Source organism: Uloborus diversus, chromosome 8 (genome assembly GCF_026930045.1).
Source record: "Uloborus diversus isolate 005 chromosome 8, Udiv.v.3.1, whole genome shotgun sequence".
In the NCBI taxonomy this organism is placed as follows: Eukaryota; Metazoa; Arthropoda; class Arachnida; order Araneae; family Uloboridae; genus Uloborus; species Uloborus diversus.
The window spans coordinates 100,395,266-100,416,385 of NC_072738.1; the positions used below are offsets into that span (position 1 = coordinate 100,395,266).

At 33.3% G+C, this 21,120-nt stretch overlaps 1 protein-coding gene across 1 annotated transcript in view; it reads right to left on the reverse strand.

Annotated features, from left to right (window-relative positions):
- LOC129228313 (leucine--tRNA ligase, cytoplasmic-like) overlaps window positions 1-21,120 on the reverse strand; it is a 98,050-nt gene that overhangs the window by 57,241 nt on the left and 19,689 nt on the right. Inside the window, exons 6-13 of the mRNA XM_054862989.1 lie at window positions 20,198-20,310; window positions 13,691-13,754; window positions 13,531-13,598; window positions 13,171-13,396; window positions 12,718-12,805; window positions 2,127-2,257; window positions 1,582-1,722; window positions 466-543 (exon numbers count right to left, since the gene is read on the reverse strand). Of these exons, the coding sequence (XP_054718964.1) occupies window positions 466-543; window positions 1,582-1,722; window positions 2,127-2,257; window positions 12,718-12,805; window positions 13,171-13,396; window positions 13,531-13,598; window positions 13,691-13,754; window positions 20,198-20,310 (909 nt within the window). The remainder of the gene's footprint in view (window positions 1-465; window positions 544-1,581; window positions 1,723-2,126; window positions 2,258-12,717; window positions 12,806-13,170; window positions 13,397-13,530; window positions 13,599-13,690; window positions 13,755-20,197; window positions 20,311-21,120) is intronic.

Sequence of the window (21,120 nt, forward strand, 5' to 3'; positions counted from 1 at the left end):
GACAAAATTTTAAGAAAAGTCACCAAATTCAGTGCGTTTCTTTCACATACTTCGCAGATAAGCAATGTGCCTGCGACACCTATGTGTTGTTAACTTTTGGTGTGCATGTAACACCGTGATGTGATGAGAAAGATGCCAAATATAGATGTCATCCCTAATTTCTCTAGTAGATCTTTTATATAACGATTGCTCTCCTTATTTATATCACTTCATTATAAATTTCGGAATACATATCTTGTATTATGTGCTTCATAGAGGTTTTTTTTTATTGTTGATGATCTTTCACTGTTGTATAATCAAAATTTATTGCTTTCATTCTGTTTTGCTCCAGTATACAGGAATTTTATATACTGGAATTTTGTGCACTTTGTTCTTCTTTGGTATACTGCAAGTGAAATACTATAGTGCAGCTGATTCTATATTTCTTGCTAAATATTTTAAAACATCCAATAATTTTTTACTTACCATATTAATTATATCCTTCTGGATCAGTTTCTTAACATCTTGGATTTTTTGACCTTTATACTTCCCTACTAACATGACCTGCAAGAATAATGTTGGCAGAATGGATTAAATATTCTATAACAAAATGAAAATAATTTTATTTTATACCTTATGTGCAAAAAAACAATAGGAAAAAATAATTACAATAACTAATAAAACTTTCTTTCATTTAGCATTTTTCAAATAATAACTGATCATTTTGCATTTATTTTGTAGTCACTTTCTTATATCACTGTAGCAATCACATGCATAAAATTTTGTTTCATTCTGCAAGGCAACTCCTTTTTGTTGAGATTTTTTTTTAAAAGAGTGTTTGTGGTGTTCAGGCAGTGAAAAATTTTGGATTGCGAAATGTCCATACTATTTTCTTAGTAAAGTGGCAAACTATAGCAATAGAAATATAGCCAAACTGGTCTCTAACCAGGCATCAGTTATAACATCTAGCTGATCTCAATTACTCCACATTGAAAACACGATTGAACCAGCTTACTTAACAAATCCAAATACAAACCTTGGTTTTAACGTCATATTATTTAGTTTTTTCAATTTTAGATTTTAGCCTTTTTCCAGTAAATTTCTAAGAACTGAAGTTGAAGAAAGTCTTTTGTTCTATAGAACTGTCACATTTGCTACATCACCAGCAATTGTAACGGAAATTGAATAAAATAACCGGATCTGAACGGAACATATATTATTACAGCTGAAGTTGAGAGTGATTTATTTTGAAAAGTAATTGATATTATGGCATACCATTTAGTGCTTAGAAATTAAAGATGTCTATTTAGCATAAAGCATTGCGAAATGTAAGAGTTAATCTAACAAATTTTCTACATCATAAACTTGTGTGTGGATTTTGTAACTTAATTACGTACAGGTTAAACTGTCCATACTAATTTGAAATTATTTAGTCTATTTAACTCACTAAATCCCTTAATATTGTTGCTTGGCTGTTACAATTAGTTGTAATAGTTTTGTTTTAAAGCTAAAACAAAAGCACAACAGAAGGAAAAATAAGCAAAAGGAAAATATGGACCATTGAACCTTAAACTTAAAAATAAAAAGGACTTCATTACTTACACCTTCATAGAAGCCTTTAAGGTATATTTTATCCTTTGCTAATGCAAGTTTATCTTTATCATTCTGACTTTGCACTTTGAGTTCTTCACACACTTTCGGAGCCGCCAATGATCCATAATCAGGAATATTTACAATTGGTACCTTTAAAATTACAGAAAATTTAGCAATATTTTAAAGAATTTTTAATATTAATTACTTGTAAAAGTTACAACACTAGGGAAAGTTAGGAACATGTGAATACAATAATTAAACATTAAACTGAAAAAAAAAAAAAATGCACAACATAAAAACTTTATTTAGCAATAAAATTTTCTCGTCACGATTAATTTAATTAGCGCATACAAAATGTATAAATGACTTCAACTCTTAAAGACTTATAAAAAATTATGCTGGCTAAGAAATCATACTACAATGCTTATTGAAAAGAAAATTGATAAAATTTAGAATATAACAAGAAACCTCATTTTGCTAACCATTAGTAGCATTTATGTTAAACAATAATCAATCCCCCCCCCCAGGACAAAATAAACAATTTAAAAGCTTACCGGTTCATACTTCATGACCATTTCATCAGAAATATTGAATTTTTTCCTTAAATCGGGCTTTTTTTTCAAATCACACAATGCAGCAAAATCGTCAGGAGAATCCGATGGCACACTTGTTACAATGCCAGTGCCTAGAAAGAAAACGCAATACAGTCGAGTCCCGACTTACGCGAGGGATACGTTCCAATTCTCCTCGCGTAAGTCAAAATTTCGCGTTGTAGAAAAATGTACGTATACAATATTTTTAGAAACATACCAATTCTTTTAGATACTGTTAAACACCGATTAAACTGCATTAAAGCATTTTTCAACCATACATTAGTTTCTTACATTAAAGAGCTGAACTTTTACTGTTTGTTAAAAATAAAAAAAGCCGTTTTATTATATGAAGCCAATACTTCCTTTCAACATAAAATACTTTAGGATGCACAAAATGAATGATCAATGGGAGGAAAAGACAATGAATAAAACAACATGGCAGGCACATTATGTAGTAATAACAAAAGCTGCACTATAATAGTACTGTACAGTAGATGCAGTAATAATATTCATAAGTTAAAAAATAAAGATGATGATTTTTGCTCCATGATCAGATTGTTATTTTTTAAATACATTTTTAAATGCCTTTGCTTTTATAACGTTTCCATTTATGCAGCAGTCTCTCTTCCTGATATCTTTAATCCACAGTACAAGCAGCTTCCATTTTCATAATACATATTTGCTTTGCTTAGACACTACTCTGCAAGCTTTAATATTGAAACTAAGTTCTGAACTTTTGCGGATATCTTTTTGTTTTGACTTTTAATTGTACATATGGAAGATTTACTCATACTTAATATCATGCCACCTTTGACATTTTTGTAGTTGTTCAAGCATATTGAGAATCTTAACCCCCTTTTTTTTTTTTGGCAGGAAACTTTCGTTTTCTTTCCATCTTCAAACTTTGGATGAAACAACGCACTAAGGTGTGGGTGTCATTATATTTCATCAACTTTAATAATTAAAATGAAAAAAAAAAGATGCTGAGTGGTTATTTGATGCACTAACAACGAGATGCGTAGACTAGTTTGGAGTGAGAACTTTCACTGTTAGTGATGCTAAAGAGATGTAATAATGGTTCACGAAATCAATATTTAGTAGCCAATAACAAAGTCGATACTTCCTTCCAAAAAAATTCGTTACTCGTGAAAAATTCACGTTATAGCCCTTTCGCGTGGTAGCGGGAGTTGACTGTATTTCATAATTCTATTATAAATTAGTACTATATGCATGCATTGTACAGTACTTTATACTTTTATACTTTACATACCTGCCAATAGCCACTGGAAAAAAATCCAGCAGGTGATTGTGACATGCTGTTGTATTACCTTTTTCATTGTTATTTAGGTAAGAAATGAGATTTTTATAGTATCCTTCAAAGTACAATCAAATGCAAGTTGTTTACCTCATTTACACAACTGAAAGAAATGCTCAAAATCCAGGAATCTCCCCCCCCCCTCAAAAAAAAACAGAGTTAAGTTGGTATGAGTTTATTGCTACTATCTTAATTAGGGGGGGGGGGGGGGGGGGGTGGGGGGGGCTTTCTTTCTCACTTTGTTTAAAGATTAAGCTTTTGATGAAATGCTTCTTGCTTGTTGACTAACATTAAAAAACTAATTTAGTAAGCTACTAGAAGAAGAATCAAAATCCTCTTGGCTAGGGGTTGGGGGGGGGGGCAAGTACACCACTTTGTTGCAGAAAAGTTGGTAAGTGTTTTTCAGTTCGTTTATTAACAAAATAAAAAATTACTGTTAAAAGTGTTAAGCTGAGAGCTTTTGTAAGTGCTCAGCTTATTAACTTTTAGTGAAAGCTCAACCAGGATGTTTGCTAGTTCTTGAAAAAACATATTTATCTTGTCCAATATCAAGAAGAGCCAAAGTTAAAAGTAACTTGTTTATTATGGCTATGATATATACAATGACATGTTAAACGAAATATTGAGAATACACTCTTTATAATATTAAGTAGCTCATTTTACTTTAAATGACTTCTGAAGCAAACATTCTAAGTCAAAGTATGAAACGTTAAACATATAGAGCTATGATATTCATATCAAGAGCAGTAAGCCGAAGCTATCGGCAAAAAACGGACGGACTCAACTTAGCTGCCGAAAAACAACCAAGTCTGACTGGAGTTGAAAGGGAAGAGAACAAGGCAAAGTGCTGGGAGCTTAAATGCTATGGGCAATTTGCATATTCTGCTGACATGATCTTGTTGCAGGAAGGAAAGAACGAATGAGAAAAAACTAATGCAAATTAAAGTTGCCAATACTTTTGGAAAATAATTTACCTCTTTTCGTAACAAAAAGAAGCGTACATTTATATTATAATTTAAATTTCAGAGCAGTTTATTTTCATTTTGTAATTCATAATACTTCTTAACTCTAGGGGTTGTTAATTTCTTTATGATAAAATAAAGTATGGGATCCCAATTCCTGAATTCCCAAATTCAGGAAACCCAAAACCCCAAAGTTTTTTCTAAATTCTTTTTTCAAACAATTTTTATTATCGATATATTACCTAAAATATTGTAACAGTTAAACTTCAAGGGAACAGAATTCATGTCAACTTCAGGAATGACTTATTGTGATTAAGGAGTTTGATTTATTTAAGGATAAGGTTTCACATTTCAATTGATAAAAACATTTAGAAAAGTACCCTTTGGTGTTATAGTGGTTGATAGCCACAAACATTTTTTGACATCCTGATTAACAGAAATGACAGCTGATTGTGAGGCCTTTTTATAGCAGTGCACTATGGCGAGACTACATATTAGGTCTTTTCCGAGATAAAAGGCATTATGATCCGACTGTTTTTAAGCACTTTTATTATACTTGGCCTGATTGTCACAGAAAAATCTGAGGCCTGCTTTTGCTTATATCTCAGCAACTAGACCACTTAGAGATTTTGGGATGTCACTTAAAGATTTGCTTAATCTTAAGGTACAAGGTACAACTTAACGCTGAAAAATTCAATTCTAAAATAAAATATATTTCGGTTAGGATGGAAAACAGCAAATTTCATGTCATTTCCCCATTAAATGTTTAAATATAAAACTCATCATTACAAATTGTGTTGCCTTATAACAGCAATATTAATAACAATCATAATAAAATTTTTGAATCAAGGGTTCTCTGGAGCAAGCATGAAATTTATCCACTATCGTTCCTAGGATTTTTATCCGCATCTATGCCAAGAACACTGGTAAACAAAGGTTTTGTTACATAAAACATTTATAGTGTTCCTAGGGTAGTTTTTGATGCCGATTTCAAATATCTACTTAGATTTTTTTTATTACCCACAGTTTTTGTGTAATCATAGGTTTAAAGTTATTTATTTTCCCCATGTTTTCCTATAATACTAAACTATAATACTATAATAAAAATTAATAGACTGGTAAAAAAAGACTTTGTTAAATGAAACATTTATGGTTTTTCTAAGATGATTTTTGACGTTGATTCCAAACATCCAATCAGAATTTTTCCATCACCCATAGTTTTTGTATAATCATAGGTTTTAAGTGATTTATTTTTCCTGGTGTTTTCCTATATCATGTAATGATAAAAATACATAATCAACAACTAAAATTTTATAAAATAAAGACAAGAAATGTGGAGATAGATAGTCCGGTTTGCTGGTACTGCTGTGGTAGTATGGTAGTCAGTCTTAATAACACCCCATTTTTGTGGTATATGCTACCTGAATTGAATCATTTTCTGTGTTTTTAAATTTGAATGCAAACATAATGAATTTATAGATTTTGTTCTAAGGAACAAGATTTAGTATACTGAAATAGCATCGACTCTGTAATGGATATGTTTGTATTTTTAATATCAAACAGATGAGACTTGGTATTAACACTTTCTAAACTAGTTTAAAAGCTATACTATTGCATGATTGAAACACTTTGCCTTGTGTAACACTAGCATATTCAATTGAAATGAATGAAACAAATAGAGATTTATAAGCCTTTTTTAGATAAAATTTAGAACAACACATTTCATGGGACAATTACTTCTTGCCTAAAATTAAGCTAAACAAATTTTATTCACTACTAAATTTTATTAATACAATGCTGTTTACTCCTATGAGAATGGGATAACAATGGCAAAAAGAATTTAAAAAAAAAAAAAAAAATAGACCAGTTATTCTATATGGCTTTTCATATTAAAAGGGATCTTTTTAAAAACTTTGTTAAGACTTTGTAACACTAGTGCTGAATTTGAATACTTAAAACCAGGATTTCTACTTATTAAAGTAAAGCTAAAATAAGCGCATCTTTGGAGAGGCCCACATTCTCAAAGTAAAGAAATTCCTGCTGATTAATGCTAGACACTTAAGAGGGGTGTTCCTGATGCCAAATACAGAAAGAAAAGAACAATAGCTACGTTTTGGATCATTATTTTAGTGTTAGTCATGCATGTAAAACTGCACATTTCTTTCTAACTTCTGTCTAGTGTTACTAAAAATTTGTGGGTGGTGGAGGAAAACTGCTTGCATATTTGAATTCAGCACATCATTCTACATTAAGATCAGGTATTTTTCTCCGTCTAACAGAAAAAAAGCTTTTTTTTTTAAGTAATCACGATTGCTTATTGCTTTCATTTGACTGTTTTGATGTGCTATCATTTTATTTTCCCGCCAGCACCCTCTGCAGCATCACCGTCGACCGACTCCTCACGATGCTGCTCCTATAGCGAACGCCATCTCCAGGTTGCCGTCAATATCCTACATTTACACATATACATACACACACGTACAGACAAACACATACACACACATACATACACCTACACACATACATACACCTACACACATACATACACCTACACACATACACACACACATACAGATACCTACACATACACACACACCTACACACAACTACCCACACACTCAGGGGCGGACTGGCCACGTCGGCTAGTCGGGGACCCCTGACTGGGCCAACTGCTTAGGGGGGCCAACTTAAATAGTTGCTCCTTTTTTTTAAACAAATTTTCCTAATAAAAATTACTTAAGTTCTTGCCCTTCAAATACAAGTCGAAATTGTACATAAAGTAAAATGGGACAGATTCTATAGAACTGAGATTGATGCTATGCATCAGTGATGCCCAACATTTTTTAGTTTTACCTCGTGCAATTCTTTAGATTAAAACAAGGAAAATTAAAGACGATTATAAACCAAAATTTGCTTCCGTTATTACTGCATGCTTAATTAAATGATACGAAGTTTGGATCTGTTTTTTACAAAACAATACATGACTGCTTGGCTTATAATTTTACAACTAGCATTCATAAGACCGAATGAAGATGATCAGTAGGCTTGAAATGTTTCAGAATATATTTTGCGTTTCAGAACATTGAACACAACAATGGGCCACATACAGATCAGCTTCGCGGGCCCCGTGTGGAACGCAGGTCGTAGGTTGGGCATCACTGCTATACATGATATTTCAGTCGTAGACCAGCTATCTTTATGGATCCATTCCGCGGTGAAATAAATTTAAGGCTATAAAAAGGGCTAATAATAAAAAAAAACAACAGTAACTTGGGGTTAAGGGAACAACTTAGGAGAGAAATCGAAAATTTGCTCTCTGTAGCCTCAAAAATTGTTGACTGCCCATTTAGAATTGGGGGCAGCAAATATGATGAGAGGACAATATTCTAGATTGCTGGCCCAATAGGAAAAAGACAACCGTAACATTCACTAATGTACTCAACTGGTTGTGACAGATTCAACTAAATGCTGTAAGTTGGCAAGAGATTTCATTGGTCTATTGCAAATTATTGTTGCAAATACTTTCATCCCAGAATCGTATGTGGGAAAGCAAGTCGGGACTATGATAAACTAAATCTGAAACAGGACAAAATTTCATCTTTGAAGGGAGAGCTCCTGAATCTCTCATCACTTCCCCTATACTTTTTTAAAGTTTCGATGTCGAAAAATTCCCTAGGAAAACTTCAGAATCCTCTTCCTTACGTCACCAAACATAGCGTGGAAGTACGTTTTTAGGTCTTCAATTTTGAAATTTTTTCTAGGTAGAATAGAGTAGGGCAAGGCTAGTTGAGCAATTTTTTACTTGAGCGGATATAGCTTCTCAACGATGCGTCTCAATCGATTTTTATGCAACCTGATGGATTAGTAATGTATCTTTTTTTCAAAAGTGTCCACAGTAATGTGTTGCTAATAGCACAGATTTAAGAACTACAGCTGTCAGAAAGCAAAAAGTCAAACTTGCTCAACGTACCCATAGATGGGGTAAGTTGAGCAACGGTATGGGGCAAGTTGGGCACTTATAATGTCTAGTCAAACCATAGGATAAATGATAACTAGAGATGAAATAAAATTTTTGTTTGACAATTAGATCTTTATTTATAATCTTTTAGTAACAGATTAACAAATCATAAAGTTTTTTTTTTTCGAATTAACTGAAATGGTTCTGGTTTTCGGATGGATAGTTCCAGATTTTATTAGAGTTCTCTTGTAGGGAAGAAAAAACTTGCCCTGGTTTTGCATAACCTATGGATGAATTATCACCTTTTAATTTCTTCAAAAATCTTGTCAAAGTCACCTGTTTGATACCGAATTATTTTGCTGCAGCATTCGCACTTTTTCCCTTATCATTGACAGCTTTTGCAGTATTATTCACGTAGTCACATTATGGACTAATACAGACGAAAACTTGCGGCAAGTGAGTTTTTTACTCCTTTACCACAAAAAAAAACAATAATAATAGTAAAATGTACACATTACTTCACTCATTTATCGAACTGCAATTTTAGATCATGCGATAAGTTCCCCTCCTATAACCCTTTCTTTTCGCCATTTGATGCCTACACATATGGTGAATAGTTTTCCAGATATATCGATTGCTAAAAGTGCCCCTATGCTCAACTAACCCCACCCTATCCTACACGTTTTTTTCTTAAGACTGGGAGTACTTTAACGTACACCCACTCGTAACGTTTCACTATACAGAAAAAAACTGCAAAACAACATCTTTAATGACAAAAAAGCTCTGGGTACATTCTGACACTCTTTTCGTCCTCATAGACTAAATAAAGCTTTCAATCTCAAAAAAGCACCCCTGGACCCCTTTAATACCCTAAAAGATTTGAAATTGACTTAAACTTAAAAAAGATTTTATGATTAAAGTTTCGAGAAGTCCGAACCTCGCACACCATATGTCTCCTATCGTTTTCAAACGAAGCCTTAAGTCGCGTTTTTAGACCTTTAAAATTTGAAAAACTTTGGAGAACTGTCGCCTGACTCTATTTTTGATAACGTCAAGGCTTTCTCCTAAAGTCACCAACGATAGTCTACTATTGAGGGCTTTCATGCAAGAACCAAGAAGTCCAAATTTTTATTTATTTTTTTTAAATTCATTTTTGCGTGTGGACAATACAGATGTTCCAATTGGTACAACAACGGGACAGAAATTTGCGTTGAGACCTCTGTTTGTATTAAGTAATGTGAGAAAGAAAATAGAGTTTCTATTCTACAACTGGTGTTATTTGTTGGTCTTACCAAAAAATGAGTGAGTCTGGACTTACCTGGTTCTTGAATTAAGGCTCTCAATTGTGTTTTTCAGACTTAAATATCGAAAAATTTCCAGACAAAGTCTTTGAACCTTCGGTAGAGTCACTAAAGATAGCTTAGAATTTTACTTATAGAAATTTCCGTGGGGGAGCTCCGTAACCCTGTTATCTGCGCTATAGCCTAAAATTCATTGCAGTTTCAGAAAGAAATGCCGAGAGGGAACTTGTTTCCGCCAGACCAAGAGAAGCATTGCGCTTTCAGATAAAAGGGCACTTTTTAATATAAGTTATCATATAAAAAAGCTTTTTTTTACTTTTTGATATACTAGGTGAACACAATGTGCAAGTGTTTTGGATGATATTTAGTTTTAAAATATTGAAAAGGTTTTTTGATGCTTAATTTAAAGAAAAAAAAATGCTAAAGACATTCAGTTATATATTCTGATCAGATTCTTGTGGATAAGTGATTGAAACGAGTAAGTGACGCTTCAAGGACAGGTTTGTGTGAAATTCACACATTAAAAAGTAAGATTCACACAGTAAATCTTCACCTTTCAAAACAATGTTACTTTTAGGAAGCTTTGTTGAAACTTTTAAGGGGCAAGGAGAGTTCATTAAGTAACGGGTCAAAGGTTACATTAAAAGCGGAAGGGTATGGCGCCCACTTAAAAAATCTTGGAGCAAACGCTAGGAAAACCTGTCTCCTTTCTTTTTAAAGTTTCCAAACATATTATAAGAATACTTTTTTAAAATTTCAAAGTCGAAAAATTCCGAAAGAGTGTCGCCAGATTCTCTATAGTACCTAACAAAATGTAGTTTGAAATTGGGTCGAGTAGACTTCAGTTTTGAAATGCTTCAAAATGAGATCATTGAGCCTCTTTCTCTCTCTAACGTGACCAAAGATGGTTTTGCATTTTTTAATAGTTCAGCGTCGAAAAGTTGTCGTTGAGAGCCCTCGATGCTTCTCTGTTCCATTAATTTTACCAAGGGTAGTCTAAAATTGCATTTCTAAAACTTCACATTTCGGAGATTTAAGACTTGTAACCATAGTATCCTTCTTTCAAGGCACATAAAAAATGTGTCAAAGTTAGCTTCATTTTACGCTTAACAATTTTCTTGTTTTTAAACTTAAAAACTTGATTTAAAAACTTAAAGGAAAATAGGAACAAGCGGTAAAAGTCGAACGCGGTAGAATAAGATCCGGCACTGTTTAATTTCACTTTTTTAATTTAGAGGAGGGCCAAAATATTCTTTTGCCGACTGGGTCAAACTCAGCCAGTCTGCCCCTGCACACAGACACAATCACACACGCCTACATACACACACACACACACTCATGATTGCGAAAAACATAATTTGAATTCCAGACGTCAAAATTTAAATTAATTTTTTCTTTTTTTTTGTAGACTAGTGTAACGTGACTGAGTAACGACACATATTACAATCTTTATCACGAGTAACTTGTATGTTGTGAAATATAAATTAGTTTCGTAAAACTTTAATATTTAAATGTTTCTAATTAAATTCGCACACAAACAAAGCTTAGAGGGGAACAAGGATAAATTTTTAATGCCTAATGGACACGTATAGTTTGTTTTTTCCTTTTAGTATGAAGCATTTATATGAAAAAAAAAGAGGAGAAATTTCGTGATGGTAACATTGTTCTATTTCTTAAATACATTTTCACTAAAAAACATAAAGTAACAGAATTGAAAAAAAAAAAAAAAAAAAACCTAAGCACTTTTCACAATGCAAAAAAGGAAAAAATACCTTTCCTGGGTCAGAAAGGACAATAATAAAGTATTGCTGTAGTTTTCGAAAAATTCCAAGAAAATGACTCCACAAACGAGGAAAAGTGTGGCTCAAGTAATTTCAAACCAACTTTCCCAGAAAAATATGCATGTTTCAACACTCAAATTTATGACAGAAAGTTAGATAACAATAAGAAATTCTCTACATAACTTGAGCCACACTTTTCATCATTTGTAGAGTCATTTTCTTGGAATAATTGAAAACTACAGGGATACTTAAATCAAAATTCTTTTCTGACCCAGAAAAGTTATTTTGTCCTTTTGAGTGCATTATGAAAATGCTTAGTATTTTTTTTTTTTTTTCATTCTGTTATTAATATTATTTGCATGTTAAGAATCAATACACTTTTTTCCCATACAGTTAAGCTACTATAAGCTTTCTTTCACGGTAACAACTAACAGTACCAAATTTTGTTGGAACAAGCTAAATATTTTTGCAGCTGTAACCGAAAGCAAAATACTTCTAAATTTGTGGCTTACATTGCAGAACAGATGACTGAACAGCAGAAAATTTCTGGTCGTGAAAGGAAAATTCTAGAGATTTCTTCAAAAACCTCTAGTTTTCTGCAATGCTTACAATGTAATTTTCAGAAATGTTGCACAATTTTTGCAGATTTCTTTCAAATTAGAAGTAAACTTTAACATTTTGCAAATTACACTTGTTCAGCTTAAAACTTGAGCAAAATATCACGTTTTATGTGTCATTTGCAGGAATTTTAGATTACTTCGGATTTGAAGAAATCTGCGGAATTTCTGAAAAATTACATTTTCAGTTACAAGATATTTGCAGAAAGTCTGCAGAAATTTTACAGATTTGAGCAGAAAATATCATTTTTGACTGCCTGCCCCTGCTTCATGCCCTTTAAGCAACCTTGAAGACTGTTGTACTTAAAAATGTTCAATTCAAATTTTCAATGCTCTTCATTGGAAATGAAGCTAAATTTATAATTTATGAATTAATGTTGCAGAACAATTTTGGTCAAATGATTTTACCTCGCAGAACATCACAAAGAATTCTACTTTGGGGCAGATATCCCAGATTTTGTGTTCATGACCTTAATTTTGGACACTATTGTACAAATATTACATAAGAAACACATGTAAATTTAAAGAAGAGAAAAGAAAATGCAAAGGTATTGGTTGTTCAATGATTAAATACAAAGCAGAACTTTAAAAAAAAAGAGCATAAAACACTGTAGTTACCTTTATCTTCCTTGATTGTTAACATAGGAAGTGTATATATCTGTGGATATGATGTCAATGGAGCTTCTACAGCCAAACCTAAAATATCCTTTAAAAAATATTTATTGTTAGAAGCAAGCATGTAGTTTATTTGCACTATGCTATTAATATCATGATTACTAAATCAGATTTTTAAAAAAAGGAAGTAAAATGAAACTTTTAAAAGAAAAAAAAAACATAAAATGTTAAAATTTTATCTTTGGTAAAAACAATGGAAAATTCACAGCAGTTGATACCAATGGCTCAGCATCAACTTTAAAGCATATGAAATGAAAATATGAAAACTTATTTTTACTGAAATATGACAGCTGCTTTTAGATGTAACGATGTAACACATTTTAAAAAATGCATTATTCAAAGTTTTAATCAATTATTCATATAATGTAAAATATTTTATGTAATTAGAAAACTTACTTTGCCTTCTAATTCCATTAATACAGAAACTTTCCCATTTTCAGATGTGAAACCTTGATAACTCATGTTTCGAGCAGCTCTTCGAGTACTAATGAATATATCTCCATTGAATAACTGGAATGCTATGTATTTCATGTCTGGTCTTACCCAGCAATTTGTTTGGCCATACATAGTTTCAGGCCTTAAAGTAGCAGCCACGAGAAAGACAGAAAATCCAGTGAAAGAGCTACAAACAAATTACAAGTTCAGTAATTTTTTTTTTTTTTTTTACATTCAAAAACAAGTCTGTTTCCTTCTAACACCTAAAACAGTATTAAAAAAAAGAAGAAGAAAAGAAGAAAAAAAAAGCAATAAACATACCTAAGTTTTTGAGGAAGAGGTTCTAATATCCTTAATTTAATTAAAGTATATTCTTGTGGACCAACGCCCTGTAATTTGAAATCAAAAATTAATTTTAATATCTGATTTATTTTACATAAGCGACTGTCATTTGTTAAAGCATATATAAAAGTTAAATTACTTCGCCTGAGCTTCGGTCATGGTCCATACATGGCTGGTTGTCTTTTGGAGAAAATATTGTATACCTAAAACGGGAAAAAATAATTATAATCTAATGTTTTTCAAACTAAAATCAACTGTTACAGGCTGAATTACTAGAAAAATAGGACTCTAAAATATATGCTCATTAAATACTTTTATTTACAACTAGCTGTATCCGCACGGCCATGCACGTGCTAAGAATTTAAAGAAAGTCCGTTAATTAAAAAAATCCACTCCCCTCTCCCCTGTTTTTACGCCAAGTTTGCCGCCTATGGCAGTAAGCAATTGCGATTAAAAATCACGGTACATCTAGGACAAAAAGAAAATTCTGTATCCTTTACAAAAAAGGATTCAACTCCCCAGCAGAAAAACAACAAAATTAAAAAAACTCGATACATCTAGGACAAAAAGGAAATCCTGCACCCCGTATGAAAAATTTAACTATAGAAAAGCTATCATCTGAGAAAAGGAAAAAAAAACCTCTAAAATTAAAAATGGGGAGGGGGGGGAATAAGCCTGGTCCCCTGCTGTTATTGATGTGATAATACTTATTCATGTGAAAATTATGTTTAGAAACTTTGTTTTCATTTTATTTCCAAAACTTTTTTTTTTCTCTAACTTTTGAAATTTTTAACCAAGCATAGCCTAAGAGTTCATTGCACAATTTTGGACCTTCAACTTCAAAAGCTTTCCGCGGATGAGTTTTATGAAAATTATGGTAAAACCTTCCAGAGAACATACAATCATTTTGGCTTTTTGATTAAAAAAACTTTCAATTTCTATGTTAATAACTTTATGTTTGAAATACAAACATCTGCCATCCTAGTAAAAAGCTTATAACATTGTGGACAGAAGTGCTATTTTTGTAGTAATATTAAGATATTTTTTTCTACTTAGTTTACTTTTGGTGACAGCCTAGAAAATACTGCACTAGGATCACCAATGTTGCTTCAAATCAAGGATACTAAGAAGGGGTAAAAAACAACTCCCCTTGGTTCATCCCTATTTTGATGTAATTATACATACGTTGATCGTTAATAGCAGCCGGATTCCCGAATTTTCGTGTAGTTCATTGCATAAAACTTAAGAGACTAATCTTAAAATAATAACAGGGAATGAAAAAAGGTTGTAAATTAAAAGAATTCCTTGCTCGTAATTAATAACAACAATTAGCAAAAGTTGTGATCGCGAAAAAGAAATTGTTACATACATTTGCTTTTGCAAAAAGGGAAAAAATTTACAAACAAGAGTATAAATTTAAAATATTAAAAAAACTGTACATTTCCAATTATAAAAATGTGTAAAATATCAATAGAAGACCTTTTAGGAAATAATAGATCTACATGTTGTTCAACAAAAATCAGTGCTTTCATGTTCATAAATTCGGAAGGATTCAAAGGGAGGTGGAGGAAGGCTTATGGGCGACAAGCCAGCTGGCACTGATTCTCTCATTCTCTCTTCATATGTAAAAGAATCTGTTTGGACTTTCATAATGAAATAAGAGATAGTAATAAAAACGACCTTTTTTTCATTTTTAAACTGCTTCAGTGCCTGCTGATGTCTAGCGCTAACAGTAAAAAAGTAATTTGAAACAATCTAGACTTTTTTGGATAATTAGAGACTTTTTTCCGATTCACAACACAATTCCATTCCTATAATTTCATTAATTCGGGACAAGAGGGAAAAGAAGGTCTAGCCTCGATGCAAAAATGATTTTGGAATGGAATAACGATTGAAGCACCCTTTTAGAAACCCAATTATATATTTTTTAGAAGTTGTTAACGCCTCTGCGCGGGCCCCCGAGCGATAAGGAGCAACGCTTGGGGTCTTGGCTCTTGGCTTTGCCAAGCAACCCTAAAGCCCCCATTGTGAGAGGAGCGTGGGAAACCACCCCTCGGCTCGGAGATGCACTTCCAACGTTGTAGCTAGCGGATGCAGCCATAGGGCTCTCGCTCCCAATCCCTTGTAAGGATACATGCGTATCCTAGTCTTACTTTAATGTTATGCTCATACTCTAATTGTAAATAAATTTAATTGTTTGTTGTTTTAACCACGACTCATCAATGCAGTCAACATTCTCAATATACAGTCCACTGCTGGAAAATTAGTTTTTCCCCCTGAAGCCAGGCGGCTTCATTAAGAGCCAAGACCCCAAGCGTTGCTCCTTATCGCTCGGGGGCCCGCGCAGAGGCGTTAACAGAAGTAAAAAGTGAAAATAAAATGGATTTATTTTTTTCTCCATTTACCAGTCTTGGTGATTTAGACAAGATGGAAATCAATCTTGAGGCAGAAGATCAGCGCTGAATTCAATTTCCGTGGGTTTGATTTCAATCTTCTTAAAATTAAATTTTAACGTCAAATAGAAATAGTTCTCTTTTTTAGGATAGATTGCTTTTGTGTGTGTCTTACTTGAATTAGTAGTTTGATTGAATTTCGTACACCAATTATAGAGTATTACAAAGTCACATCCCAATTAGCAACTATCACATTTAGCATGCAAAAGTGGGCTCAAATGTATCCAATTTAACTTGCATTGAAAATACCCTAGTTGCTTCATTAATGTTGGTAATTGTATCAGTGCATTTGACTCATTGGAGCAGGGGGTGAACTTTGATTTGTTTCACCAAGTCGCAGTCCCAGTAAAAGTTTTTGAAAAGCTTCGCTAATCTGACCTCTCACCTTTAAAGAAACATTGAAAAAGACCAGCTTGATGGAGTGTGCTGTCATGTGACTCAGTGACTCATCCTGTGTTTGATTTCAGTTTCTGTCGACTCTTTTAAAGTCATGCCGAGTATTGTAGAACCCACATTTATAATATTAACTTCACGGTGACAAAAATATTGTCAGGCAATTTTTACAGGTTAGAGAGCATAAATAATGTCAGGTTTTTTATTGCTCTCTTCTTTGGAGAAAAATATTGGGCGCTAAGTAAAAGGTTTTGAGGGCACTCCATAATCTTACGGAAACATTCCAACATTGTACTTAGACTACTCTGTTGGACTAGCATGTAACCGTGGATGAAAATACCCGAAGTTCGAGGAACTAAAACGGGTCAGAGCAAGCCCAACAGAAAATTTGTGGAATGATCTGCTCGGGGGGAAAATGGAATTAAAAACACATATTTAACAGTCAAAAACAATTTTCTTCAATAACAATAAATATATCTTAACACTTGTAATACCAACAAGGGTAAACAAGCTACTTTTAAACCCACGAACATTTTGACTGAAAATACCCCCCCCCCCCCCACACACACACACACACAAGAAACAGAACACTTTTCAAAACTACAGTATCGTTCAGTTCCAAAACTTTACAGACAAGTCAAACGCTAGTCCACCTTGAGTCCAATGCCTAAAAATAGAATACTCCTCGTAAAACTTAAAATGAAAGTTCATAACACTCAGGATATTCCTTCCTTAACACTTGGTATATCAAAACGTGAAGGCCTGATTCATCTATATCACGGTTTCCAATCCTGCACCGAATTCAGTCCCGCTGGATTGTAAAGTGTCAATCCTGCGGGATTGACTTCATTTTTCAAAAAATTAAATTTTTATGACAGAGAAAAAATTGTGCTTTTTAGAATGAAGTGCTTTTATTACTTTAGTTAGTCTTCTTGAATTCTGTATAACGATTGTAAAGCACTACAAAGTCAGATCCTAATTAGCAGCTATCGTTTGGTAAGCAAAAGTGTGCCGCTCGTATGGGATGGTACAGGATTTTTACTCTAGGAAATAATGGGCTTGATGAAAACAAGTGCTGTGGTTCCACTGCAATTGGTTTCACTAAAATTAAGAAATGGTGGACAGTTAGAAAAAGATTCGCATTAGCTTCATCACCTTCTGAAAGAAACTAGATTTTTCTTTTCTTATGCTGCGTTTTTGCTCAAGAACTTCAAATTTCGGACAAAAATGATGTCTGTTAGCTATGTGTTTTGCTGTATCCAATTTAACTTGCATTGATAATACCTTTGTTGCTTCATAAACATTGTTCACTGTATCAGTGAATTCGATTCATTACAGCAAGAGGTGAATACTGTTTGACCATACTGCTTCACCATTTCACCAAGTTGCAGTCTCAGTAAAAGTGTTTGGATAACTTTGCTAATTTTACCTCTCACTTTAAAGAGGAATTCAAAAACATGAGCAGCTTCAGAGGCGTGCACAGGGAAGGAGAAGGGACACCTGTTGGCTCGGGCCCGAGGCTGAAGGCCACCGTATATTTTTAAAATGAAATATAGGGGTAAACAATATCAAGGGGGTCCCACAAAAGTTATTTCTGATGGGCCCCAAAATTTCTGTGCATGCCTCTGAGCAGCTTAACTTACAGCACTGTCATGAGAGTCATCCAGTGTTTTGTACAAGTTTCTGTCATGGCGAATACATAAATAATTTCAGATTTCTCAATGCTTTCTTGTTTGGATTGCACTTTTTTTAACTTTTAGATTTTGAGTGTATTACTAAAGCTTACAGAAATGCTCCAACATTGCATTCAGGCTACTCAGCGGGTCTAGAATATGTAATATACTTTCTAAATGTTTTTAAGCGTAATTTACTGGATTTTGAATTTTAGTGATGGTTTCTAAAATGCTTATAAGTTTTACACATTTCTCAATTGATGAACGAATGAAAATTGAAACTTCAAATGAGAATACCAATTCATTCTCAGAAAAATATACTCTATTTTTATTGTGTTCTGAAACGTTGAATCCATTGTTGGTCATATGAGACACAGTTTTACTTTCTCTTCTTGCAGATATATGAGGAAGAAGATTCAAACTTCAGATGATGCTTGTGAAAATAATCGTTTTAAGAGCAGCAAAAGCTAGAAAACACTTCAATGGAAAAAAATTTGAGGATTGGAAATCCCTCGGGATTGCGAACAAAATCCCTCGGGGTCATTACTGCTAAAAATCCCTGCAGGATTCAGGATCCGGGTTTCGGGATTGGAAACCATAATCTATATTATCCTATGTGAAAGTTGATTGCATCCCGTACCACTTGTGGCCAGCTGCCATGCTGGACCTCCCATAGACTTGACCTCTCAGACACCAAGAACGGCCACATCCGGTGAAGAACCCTTACACTAGGACATCCAGTCCAGCCAGACTTCAGAACACCTTTTAATCCAATTCAGCATGAGCATTCAATGCTCTTGAGAAGCCTATATCCAACAACATCAACTTCATGGAACAAAACTCTCCAATATTTCACTCTTTTATTTTCTTCACCATCAAACAATCTCAAGGCGACCAATGGAACCTGGCCGCTCCTTTCGCCGGGCACATCGAACTTATTTCCTACACCTTTTATGAAATTGAAGTCCACTTGACGACGTGGAACTGACAAACAGGAGCACACCGCTCCCAGCAACACACCGAACTGCAGTAACGGCAACATCAAAACTAATAAGATAAGGGTAAGAGATTGATTGATTGGGTGCACTCGCATACGTACATTTCTCAATCCCACGACATGATGATGAGACGTTTATTGAATCACATGTATAAATTATCACTGTAAAACAATAACACAGTTTATGTATTCTAACTGTTAAACCTTTTAAAATGGTTGTTCACATGCATTCAGCAAAAAGTTATTCAACTTAGTAATAGTGATGTCACATCATCGTGCCGTGTAAACAAATTCACAAATCTCTTAGAGTTTCTACTTTGGGGAATGGTTGGCTCGCCGGTTAGATAACGGGGTAATTTTCAATGTTTGTTATAGCAATGAAGCAAGTTACTAAAACTTTCTTAAACCTTTGGAAATTGTCTTCAAGAACCAAAATTTCATATTTTTGACAACATACTCCAACAGGTTTTGCGATCTGCAATGCACTTTCTCAATTTTTTCTTAAGTGGTTTTAAATTTTAGTAATATTTTTGAAAAGGTTTATAACTTTTAAGTATTTTCTCAACTGTTGAATGTATGAAAACTGAAATTTTGAATGAGAATACCAATTCATTCTCAGAAAAATACCTTATTTTTATTGTGTTCTTAAATGGTTAGTCCATCGTTCATCATATGAGATACTAAGATTTCCTTGCTCTTCTTGCATATAAACAAGGAAGATGATTCAAACTTTAGATGATGCTAGTGGAAATAGTCATTTTATGAACGCCAAAAGTGGGAAAACGTTTGCATGGAAAATGTTTGTGGGATTGGAAAGTTTGCTGGATTTTGCGCTCAATTGCGCAGGATTAATCCTGCTAATTAACATGCAAGACACCCCGAATTCGGGATAAGGATTGGAAATTCTATCTTGCACTCATGTTTACAGTTCACAAAAGTTTTTAAGCACCTAGATGCAAATAAAACGCTGCATAAATATGGCCAAAAAAAAAATTAAGCCATCCTTACTGAAAGATAGACAATCAGAAGTTTAGCCATCGTTAATTGCATGAACCTTTCTGCACAAAATCAAGCTAATTTTATGTGCAATTGAGCATGCATTCGCAATTATAATTTTAAACCCATAATACCTTTTACCAAATTGTATTTTTCCTCTCTCTTTCAATCTCAGAAACTGCCATCGAACAAAAGAATCATAATAAGGATTACGATCTGTAGTGAGGAAAGTTCTTCGCCAGTCAACCTAGGGGTAAAGAATGTATCATGAGCATTTAAAAACATTTTTCTAACTAGCATAGTACACAAAAAACATGGTTTACAGAAAAAAAGCTTAATCTCTAATTCTGATTTAAAATCGATATGAAAAGATGCATGCACATTGACATATATAAGCATTACATATGAAGTTCCTGTTATGAATTATCTATGAAGAACAATTTTTTAAAATAATCGTCAATTTTAAACAAATTCTTGAATTTAAACAATTCATTTGTATAGATAAACTACATCTTCATACATAAAAATCTTCTGTGTGGACGTTTGTCACCATAAGGCTTTTAAATGGCTGGACCGATTTTGATCAAATTTTTTGTGTGTAATTAAGTTGTTTCAAGCATGGTTTCGAAGCGCGATGGATCGAATCAGAAAGGTTTTTGTTAATTAATTAATTAATTTAAACATTGGATGGTTACATCTCCCAAATGACTAATATTTATTTTAACCTATTGTTGAGTGAGAACTTAAATAAATATTTAACCCATTGCCAAAGGATTATAAGAAAGCCAGCTCTGCTTTTTGTAATGAAATTTCCTACTGTGATATGTCAATTGAGAATAGATAAAATGTAGAGAGAGAGAGTGAAGCCTTCATTTCTTGAAAGCAACGATTTTAAGTCCAGTGATATATTTTAAAATAAAGTACTGGAAAGTTCACTCAAAACGCGTGTTCTGTCATCGCAGTTGAACCATGTGACTGGATCGGTGCTTTAGTTTTTCGTAACCAAGTGATCAGAAAGTACCGCATCTAGGAACATTTGTTTCTCGGTTGAAATCCA